General features: G+C 36.7%; 1 protein-coding gene and 1 long non-coding RNA gene across 2 annotated transcripts; both read right to left on the bottom strand.

Moving 5' to 3' along the window:
• Positions 1–5,884: 5,884 nt before the first annotated feature.
• Positions 5,885–7,445, bottom strand: LOC125781528 (uncharacterized). Its single transcript, XM_049465201.1, has 3 exons — positions 7,407–7,445; positions 6,328–6,600; positions 5,885–6,247 (listed from the first exon to the last, which is right to left on the bottom strand). The coding sequence occupies exons 1-3, from the start codon at positions 7,443–7,445 to the stop codon at positions 5,885–5,887; spliced, it is 675 nt and encodes a 224-aa protein (XP_049321158.1).
• Positions 7,446–8,784: 1,339 nt separating this feature from the next.
• On the bottom strand, positions 8,785–9,489 carry LOC111190852 (uncharacterized). Its single transcript, XR_007424855.1, has 4 exons — positions 9,416–9,489; positions 9,276–9,340; positions 9,138–9,198; positions 8,785–9,053 (listed from the first exon to the last, which is right to left on the bottom strand). It is a non-coding gene; the product is annotated as an uncharacterized LOC111190852 (long non-coding RNA).
• Positions 9,490–10,837: the final 1,348 nt, after the last annotated feature.

Here is a 10,837-nt window from a genome sequence, read left to right as displayed (position 1 = left end):
AGAATTCCTCCACAGCTCTGGGAAAGACTCACTGCAAGTTACTGCAAACGCTTGATTGCAGTTGTTGCTGCTAAGGGTGGAACAACCAGTTATCAGGTTTAGGAGGTAAATACTTTTTCACAGGACTGTACGTGTTCTTCAGACCTGTTTTTTATTTGTTGTTAGCGTGAGCTGTGTTAACTCAGGAAAACAGGTTTATCTGGAGTATTGCCGTAGCTTCTTTCAGTACAAACACACTGTAGTTATTCATCAGTCTGTCAGCTACTTTTTGCTAGTAGAAAGGAATGGGACATTGCATACTGGGCGTGTCCTCCTGTCACTGGCAGCAGTATGTAGTGTGTAATGATTGGCTGTCTGGCCACAGTGTTAAAGAGTAAGTTAACCCTTTCTCTGCTGCTGAATACGGCTTTAGACTGGCTGAAGGCTACAGTTCCTACTCTAACGTAGCTCTACTCCACTGGAATAGGAGGCATCTGTACATTTTACAGTTATTAAAATTATAAGAGAATAACTGGCTCTAAATCACAGTATTAAATTAAAGCATCTACTTAATTATAAATTTGAGTATTGTAATTGTGGCAAGTGGAAGGTATAGGACAGTTTATTTATAGTCTTAAAATAATAAACCCAATAAATAAGTAAATTTGTAGCCAACTACGCAGGGCCGCTGCTAAGGTTTTGGAGGCCCTAAGCATAACTGGTCAGGGAGGCCCCCCCCCCCCCCCCCAAAAAAAAAAAAAAAAAAAAAAACACACACACACAAACACAAAAGGTTTACGCAAAATTTTACTATTTATTAAAATTACACATGTAACTGTGAATATTTACAACGTTATAAGTAAGGCCAATAACAGTGAAGAACAGCACAAGAGTACTATTTATAATGTATAAATAATAAATGAAACGATGCATGTCTATTTTAAGCAGTGGACACGTCATTTACACAAGCCAGCCTTAAAGGTTATGAAATTATCGTTTATATTCGTGGTGTATTTATATCAGCCTGTCAAAATCTATAGAGCTGTCTGATCCTGCTGTCATACAGACCATTTGGATAGTGCACTGACGGCATTAGTCAATAGGTAGGCTACTCTGTTTATAAATTTTTTATTAAAGTCACTAAAAATCTTCAAACTACACTACTACTATTTGCAAACGTGCCACGTGCCTTGCAATACCCAGATTAGTTTCTAGTTAAGCGTTTAAAGCTACCAAATCAGCAAAGCCAACGTAACTATAGCTCAGGCAACACCACTGAACATGAAGTAATCAAAACTATTTAAACCTTTATCATCGAAGTTACTCACCAGAAAGGGATGCATGGGCCTCATCTTTCTGCTTCTTTTTCTTCTTCTCAGCTCCAGACTCAAACCGTCGCTTCATAGTTGAATTACCATTTAGTAGGAACTTCGCGCGGTGAACTTGTCTCCTGCCAAACTCAAGTAGCTGCTACTTTAGTTAGGACTAAGGTTGCCAGATAAGTTACGATTTTTCATCCTATTTGTTTATTTTATTTTAAGTTTTTAACTTACACAAATATTGCACTGGACAAGTTTTTGTATAGAATGGCCACATACACTTTAAAAATGGTTAAACATGCGCAAGATTTAGCGCCTCCATGCATTTTTTGATTATTTATTTGACTGGAAAATGTCACATCTGGCAACAACCAACAGAGCAAACCGAGCCGTGCCATTTCAGGCAATAGGGGTGGGGGCATTATATTATGCACAAAAATAATAACGTGCCGCTTTTAAGTAGTAGAGTAGGTGCCCCATGCAATGTTTAAAGACAAAAAAGATGAGGGTATCATAAATAATTCACATTGGGTTTTAAATTTAATAATGTCATAATTTCAACACATTTCATTCTCAGTCAATTTGGCTCCCTGCAACTGCAAAATGGTTGAGGCCTAACGCTGGCTGCGTTGTCTGCGTATGCAGAGCGGCAACCCTGCAACTACGCCACCTGGACAACCCAGGAATTAAGAAAAATGACCAAAACCAAATTCTAATCTACCAATCAAAATAGGTCACACAGGTTCAAATCACATGGTCTGTGACAGGGTTCTACTTAAAATTCAAATTTTAATAAATATTAAATTTTAACAAAAATCACAATAATAATTAAAAATAAATTTAATTAACAAAAAAGAACAAAAAAATAAATAAACACAATCACACGGACAACCAAAAACAAATCCTGACTGCAGGCGAGAGGAGTCCCCACTACACAGCACACAAACACCACTTAAAGGGATAGTTCGGTATTTTTGACATGAGTCTGTATGGCATCATCATAACCAGTGTCGTGCATCCACACTGACTTACCCCCCACAGCGTCCTGTGAGCCGAGTTCTTGTCCAGTTTAGGTCAAAGCGAAAGTAGTCCGGCATGTTTGCTGGGGTCAGGAAAATAACTCCTTTTTCTTCCCAAAGCAGTACGTGTTCAAAAGAGTGATTTATTTACATCACAAAAAACTAACCCTGCAAAAGTCACGCCTCGTAAATCACTTGGGTCCTACTTTCTCTCGTTCCATATCAATGCGCGCAGCGCTGCAACCTGACAGCTAGCCTCCGTGTTTGGGTCGCTTTGTTTACTTCTCGCTTGTTGACGCGTGCGCAGCTCGCTGTCAGAATGACGCGCACTGATACGAAATGAGAGAAAGTAGGACCCAAGTGATTTACGAGGCGTGACTTTTGCAGGGTTAGTTTTTTGTGATGTAAATAAATCACTCTTTTGAACACGTACTGCTTTGGGAAGAAAAAGGAGTTATTTTCCTGACCCCAGCAAACATGCCGGACTACTTTCGCTTTGACCTAAACTGGACAAGAACTCGGCTCACAGGGCGCTGTGGGGGGTAAGTCAGTGTGGATGCACGACACTGGTTATGATGATGCCATACAGACTCATGTCAAAAATACCGAACTATCCCTTTAAATTCAGTTAGACTTCCCCACCTCAGCAGCCTGTCACCCTCACAGCTCCTGTTCAGAACCAAAAAAACAAAACAAAGATTTAATCAAACAAACAAACAAGTAAACAAACACCAACATAAGTAAATTAAATACAAACCGACAGCATAAAGAAATAATCACGCTTACTGACCTTACAGGTTTTCTCTCCCGCAGCAGCGCGCAAATTCAGGACACGGGAAGTATAGGAAAACAAACACAAACACACACACACACACACACACACACACACACCACGCCACGCCACTCCACGCGCTGAGTCACGTGCAACGAGCGTTCAAGAAAAAAAAAACAAAATAATCAGCTCCGTGAAATGAGCAACAGTTGCTGGAAAGACATGTGACTTTCCCGTCAAAATAAAAGTCCGCCTCTAAAATATTAAATTTAAAAAGAAATAATTCGTTTTTGAAGTGATTTTACCGAGAAGAAGGTTAGGTAAGACAGAAAAGAAGTGGAATTTCACTCTGCCACACAGGTTTGTTTTAAATAACGTCGTTTGGCTTACTAATTTAACAGAAAACTCCATATTGTAATGTACAATTCTGTGTTAATACACAGAATAAAACATGTTATAAAAATAAAAGTATCTATACCCATTCTGTTTAATAAAACACTGTGAAAAATAAAATAATGATAATTATTATTATTATTATTATTATTATTAACATTATTATTATACAATGCAATAAAGACGTGAATGTGACAATAAGATTAAGAAGTCACATCACACTTTGAGCAATTTGACATTGTTTGAAAAAAATACACAACTTAACAACCAGCATTATTTACTTAAAGAATGGAAAAAAAAACTGAGAAGAAAGAGAATAGAAGAAATATGCATATAAACATTTGGGTTGAGAAATACGTGGTATTATGAGTAAAAATGTAGTACATACTGTTAATTAATTATGATCTGAGTCTATAGTTTAAGGAATTTTAATGATAAATAATGTTTAAACATTTGTCATTTATTAACTAGTTGAGGCTTGTTCATACACCATTTTACAATGTTTGTAACTGTTGTTAGCATGGTTAGTTGATGTACATTTATTGTAAATGTTATCAGTATTTTAAGTATTTTGTTAAACATATAAAGATATGTCTAACAACGTGATTTAATGTTAAATTAAAAAAGCATTATGAAAAAAATATATTTCTTTCAGCTGCTGACAGCATGTTATATACTAGGCGAATAGAAAAATCAGTGGATTTCAGAGGTTTGACTGTACTAAAACTAGTGTTGCTGGGTAATACAGTTTTGCACTGGGACTTTATTACTATATTCTGATTCAGGACATATAACTCTTTAATAAAAGTAACATTATAAAGAAAAATATATTTCTTTCAGCCACTGACAGCATGTTTTATATGATGCGAATAGAAAAAATCTGTAGATTGTTTCCCTGTACTAAAACTACAGTTTTGCGCTGGGACTTTATTATTATATTCTGACTCAGGACATATAACTCTTTAATAAAAGTAGTATTTTTGTTTCATCTTTTTCTTCTTATTATTATTATCTTGGTGTATGACATTACACAGTCTAAGCAGAGATACTGAGCTGAATGAATAGAAAAATGATTGTTTATTAGAAACAATTAACATAGCCAGCCATGCCCATACACAATGTTCAGGAAATGTAAGATTATTACAGTTAAAGTTTCAGTTAAAGTTATGATTATAACAGAAACAGTTTACCTCATTGAAACTTCTCAAGTTTTTCTTCTTCTTAACCATCTTCTGCTTTGCTTTCCATCGTTGCCGCTGTCGCTGAGGGAGTGGGATTTCCACACAGACGGCCCTTTGGAGACTGGCTGGAAGTGCCACTGGATTAATTAAGACTGTGGTGTCGATCACTGTGCAGATGCTGAACAATCCCTGTGTGATACACACAATGTTGGTTTGAATTACAAACGTTAAAAATGATACATGAACAAAAGAAAATGTATTTTGTTCTTGCCTTTTTTATCTCTGCAAACATCAAATCTGCTTCTGACTGTCGTTTACCGCTGTCTTGAGAGGGGTCTGTGTGCAGCAGGGGCTTCACAGTGCACATGCACTACCGAGCCCCAGAAATGCGCTCTCAAGCCCCAAGTTGTTGCATTGTGGGTGGACTGATTGTTAGGTAAACCCATGAATATTAAATGTTTTAAGCTTTAGTGTCTATGTTTTGTCTTACTGTTACGTGGGAGATAGCTAGTTAGCTTGATTAGCAATTAGGTAAGCTAGTTAGCCAACCTAACCAGTTAGCTTCTTGCTACTGTTATAACTGACATGTCACAATTTAGCAATAAAATATGCTTAATGCTAGCTAGCTAGCTACTAACAGAAGCTAAAACAATCTACCTGAAACGTTGATACATTTACATTTAATAAGTAGTTAGCTACTTGGCTAAAGTGATATCAGCATTCAATTTACCCACATGTTCATACTGATCTCTTCTATGACTGAACACACCCAGTTTCATTGGCCACTGAAGGTTTGGGGCTTGAGAGTGCATTTCTGGGACTTGGAGGTGCATGTGCACTGCGAAGCCCCTGTTGCACACAGACAGTCTTGGCTGTCTTTGGCTGTGAAGATGCTTGAAGATGAGGAAGAAGACACCGCAGACACTGCCTTAAGTGTAATACAATTATTTATTAAGACTAAGACAATATCTACAATGCTTCCTAGGCCAGCCTTGAAGAGAGATGTTGCCCGATCCGATGTTCCTCTGTCCTCTCTCGTCCACTTTTTTGTAGCCCCTTTTATAGGTCTGTGGTACACATCTGGAAACACTTAAACCTACATAGCCATACATAGCCATAGAGTCACAGTCATAGGCGGAGTCTACAGTACATGCATTAGTGAAAGAGTATAAAGAAAAATAAAAGAGAATATAAAGAAAATACATATGCTGAAAATATACCTCAATGCCTTTTTTGTGAATCGTTCCCTTCCTTTGGAGGAAAGGTCTGTCTCACACGCTCTGCAATGACTGGATTGAACACTGGAGGTCTGTAGGAAAGACTTCGGGACATAAATTCTCTTGTAGTGTTCAACTCCAAATATGCTGACGCCCACAGAAGATCAGCCAGAATGGGTGTTCCAAAGTCGTCACTCAGGTGGACGCCATCTTTACACCAGAGCTTTGAATGTTTTAGAGGGAAGTGATGCACTACTGACAGATACTTTAACCCCATTCTTGCAGCAGCACGATGATATTCATTTCTTAGGTGTCCTTGATACTGAATATCTTCATTTAGACGTGGTGGGAAGTCCAGCACTATTACCTATTATGTGTAGAATGAATAAAGATAAATAAATGTGTTGTTTTGGACTCTATTTTTGGGGGGAATCATCTTTTACTCACATTTTCCCAACGGTGTAGTACTGCTGCCATTAGATGGGTGAAATCTTTCCCAGCTTCTGTGGTAGTCATGTTAGCAGTGAGGTTGTTGCTTGGAGCGAGGAGAACTACAAGGTCTGGGGACAGAGGGATGTTTTCCCCCAGTATCTCTTGCCTGAGTTCTTCAGCTGTGGCACCAGGGGTGCAACTATATCCTAAAGAAATGTGGTCTTCTGGAACTGCCACAACTGCCTCTACGAAACTCCTTAAATGTGAATCCCCTATGACCAGAACAAGCTAAGAGAAGGGACATATTTCAAAGAATTGAAACATTTATGTAATTTTCAAAGAATGATTCTTATGTTGTTTTAAACAGTAATAAATTGTGTTTAATATGCTTATGTAACACTTTCTATGAAAGTCATGTCTGTAAGACTCTGGACTCTATAAGTCACAAAGAACATAATATAATGAATATAATATAATATATTATAATGCATTCATGACACACAAAAAAACAAAAACACTATAGCTATGTTTATTAGAATAAATTGCTGTTATGCTAAAGTACTTTTATCCGATTATATTATTGATTTATTGAATATTATACTAACTTGTGTATTAGCATATAATACATTTATAATATATCTTTGTTAGGCATAATGAAGTATCCTGCAGCACAGTTGAATCAGCAGAGGCACCGCACATGCGGAACTGTACATAATAAATCCGCTAATTATTAAATTCAGACAACTTGGAAAGATTTTTTCAAATTTTAGGCAGGGCTTGTATGTGTTATTATTTTAAAGAAACATGTTAAATATAAACACAGCTTATAATGCATTATGATCACAATATTTAAAACATTAGAAGAATGCTATAAATTGCTATGCATTTTTTTATACAAATGGTTATAGCCATATGTATAATTAATTGTAAACACATTATAATGTATTATGAATGTGTTTATAAAGTCTTAAAAACATGGCATTCATATCAATTGTAATCTTTTTTTTTTTATTCACATCGTTTGTATCTGGTACATCAGGGAACCATGTTTTGTGGCACCTATTGGTCACTTGTGATTTGGGCCACTGCTGTACTTTGTGTCTCCATCCTGTTCCGTAAAAGACATCGGCCATATCTGGGAACTACGGGAGTTAAACGATTTTATATATTTTATTTGGATAGTCCCATTTAAATTAACCTTATTATGAAGCCCAAAATGTGTAATGGCTATCAGCTAATTTTAGCCAATGCTAAAAGCTAACTGACAATGCTAACTAACTAGAAAGACAAGCTGTTAGCCTTTAATGGCTAATGTTTAATAACAGATGGAAGGCGTTGTGCTGGTTAGATTTATATGATATGTGGATCAGCGTTTATTTCACTCCAGTCTTAGTTTTTGAACTCAGAACACCGCTAGCGGCTCAATGCTAACTAGCTTATAGCCAAACTTAGCAGTTAAGATTGGACAATATTATCCACCATGTCTCTTTAGGGAGAAATTAGTTATTTTCTTTAGTACTGTCACAGCTTTTAACAGAAAAAGGAGAAATTACTGCTTACTTCCAAAACCAACACCAATGGGATATTTAACTAAATAAAATGTTATGATTTAACTGATTGTAATATATAGGTTATATAAGTATTTAAAACAATATGATATAAATATGTAATTATACGTGTATAACAAATACAATAATTGATAATCCACCTTTACTCTGCAAGTTTTTCCAACGCAAACAGATGAAAAACCTCTGGAAAATGATCGGAAGCTAAAACAAATGTTAGTAGTTCCAAAAAGACTATTTTTGGACCAATCAGAGTGACCATGCCATGGAATTCTGCAAACTCCACCCCTATTTCAATTTTAAAAAATACTAAAAATGGGGAAGGGGGGGAGCCAAGTGGGCTGTTTTACAGCTAAGATGTTAGCCTTGGATTCCTATAGCACAGTTAAATCAGAAAGACACCGCAAATTGACAACTGTACACAATAAATCCGCTAAATATTAAATTCTGATCATTTTTTATTTTAGGTAAGGCTCATATGTTTTATAATTTCAAAGAAATATGTTTCAGCTATTAGCGAAAAAAAAGATTAATAAGCTGATTTTTCTATTCGCCTAGTATAAAACATGCTGTCAGTGGCTTAAAGAAATATGTTTTTCTTTATAATGTTACTTTTATTAAAGAGCTATTTGTCCTGAATCAGAATATAATAATAAAGTCCCAGCGCAAAGCTGTATTACCCAGCAACACTAGTTTTAGTACAATTTCTTACTTTTTATTTTATTATCTACGTCATTTAAACGTGTTTAGAAGTTTTGAAAAGCTTTTAATTAGTTTTAAACTGTAAATAATATTAAACTAGTTCATATTATTTCATTTACAGCCTCAAAACTGATTTTTATTAAATTTTAGGAGGACTTTTATTTTGACAGGAAATCGTTTTGGACTCCTGCCAAGTGTCGCTAGAATCACAAATGCTAAAATAATCTGCTGCCGCTCACCAGAGGCAGCTCACAAACCAGGACTGAGTAGGTATACAAATAATTAACACGAAGCGTAACAAATAAGTAGAAAAACAAAAAAAACACAATAAGGAAAGAGAAAAAAAACAATAGAGAAAAAAAAAAACAGTAGCACTATTGCAGGGGGAGGAGCATCAGCGAGGAGGGGAACAGGTGATCACACACACGGGAGGAGCTGAATTGGACACTCCCCGTACTCCACCAGCCCGGCTTCCTGCAAAACATTATAACCACCCCATAACGTTAGAACTACGATTTAAATCAAATTAAAAGTGTATGGGAGCTCACTCATACCCACCAAGGCTTCACTTCTCCACGTCAGACAGCGGGAAAGTCGCCACGCTTCTAGTATCTTCACACTACAGATACAAACCGGATTTAACCCACTGAGGATTTTATAGAATCAGAATCAGAGTTATAGGGAGTTATAACCCACCACTGACTGGACCCTTTGAGCGTGGCATAAACCACCGGAACAATCTCACCTCACGAGTCTCAGCTCTGAAATGGAGCAGGAGAAACTTTTAGCACCAGGATTAATCAGAGAAAACTCCGAGAAGCAAAACTTCAGCCTACCGCACGCCTGTGAGAATTCCCAGAACAAAGGAGAGCATTCACCCGGCCACGCCAAGCAGCAGACCTCGCCAAGCAGCAGACCTCGCCAAGCAGCACGCCAAGGAAGGGGGTGGGAACAACAGAGGGTGTGCCACAGGTAACTGCCACCTGGCCTAAATATAGCCCCAGGTAAGATTACCCAGCCAATGAACTAAAAGCACTCAAAGCAAATAGATGGTAATTAGACACAGGAATTACACCGCCCACAGCAGGCTGACAAGAGAGGAAAAAAGGACTCGCTAGATGTTTAAAAAAACACGTCAGTTAAAGTAGAGAAATACTGTCAATTTCCAAATAAACAAATAAACAGTAATGTTTTAATGACCCAGAGCTTTATTTATCCCAAAGGCTTCCAGACTACAAAACAAAATACTCATCCTGCTACATAATCTTACACAGCACGTTTCAACTGCAATGAATTAATTGTTTGAAATAGTAATTCTAAGTAGTTAATTCAGAAGTGCATCTGGAGTAAATAATTATAATTATAATTTAATAATCTATACAGGTTTTAAATTAGAGTTAATTTACACGAGGTGTTGAGGAGCAGGATTCAATTCTCCTGCTGTTGATTCACCTGCTGATTCTGCTGTGTGGAAGTTTCTAATCACTTTATTTGGGTAGAGTTCACCACATATTGTGATTAAATATTACCTGAATTTAGCAGCTGAGACAGTAAAAATTAAGGTAAAGAAGTACAACTCTCCTATTGGCTCCTGGCATCATTTATTTGTATTAATTTGCATAATAGGCACGTCCCCCAATCCTCCCTCACCATAGGTGTGCAGTCTTGTCTACCAGGATTAACTTTTCTTGGTTTAAATCAGTTAAATTATCTGATTAAACTCACAGGGAGAGTTCACTGTGCACATTTACTTAATAATAGAAATAAGTTCTACTTGTAAAATAGAAATAAAAAGTATTTAAACAGTTTTTTCAGTGCAGTTTAAAGCCTGTCCTCAGACAAGTTCCACCTCCTGCCACCAGAGGGAGGCAGCGGCTGACTGGCAAAGTCCATCAAGCCCAACCCCTTGGAGGAGGACGATACAATGTCTCAGAGACCCATCAATATATTTGATGGTTTCTTAGTATGTATATGTATATTTATATTTCCTGAAATCTCTTCTGTTCTGTTCTCTGTGCTGCTGTAACTCTGTAAATTTCCCTGCTGTGGGATTAATAAAGGATTATCTTATTTTATCTTAAACCACATCTATACCATACGCCCCCAAATCCAGTCTATAGCATGTTTATAACCATTAATAATCAATGATTTAATAGATATTCAGGTTCTAGCTTTAGAATATGAATATCTAGAGCATATTTACTAAATTCTTTCTTCATGTAATGGATTATTTTATAGAGTAACACAGTCTGTTCTGT

Source organism: Astyanax mexicanus, chromosome 1 (assembly GCF_023375975.1).
Source record: "Astyanax mexicanus isolate ESR-SI-001 chromosome 1, AstMex3_surface, whole genome shotgun sequence".
NCBI lineage: Eukaryota > Metazoa > Chordata > Actinopteri > Characiformes > Acestrorhamphidae > Astyanax > Astyanax mexicanus.
The sequence above is the reverse complement of the archived record's forward strand: the minus strand, read 5'-3'. Positions and strand labels throughout refer to the sequence as shown.

Coding starts and splice junctions, on each gene's coding strand:
- LOC125781528 (XM_049465201.1), bottom strand. CDS start 7,445: ATGGCCGATGTCTTTTACGGAACAGGATGGAGACACAAA. Junction 6,601..7,406: donor GAACAGGATGGAGACACAAA/GTACAGCAGTGG, acceptor CCCTTCTCTTAG/CTTGTTCTGGTCATAGGGGA. Junction 6,248..6,327: donor TACTACACCGTTGGGAAAAT/GTGAGTAAAAGA, acceptor TACACATAATAG/GTAATAGTGCTGGACTTCCC.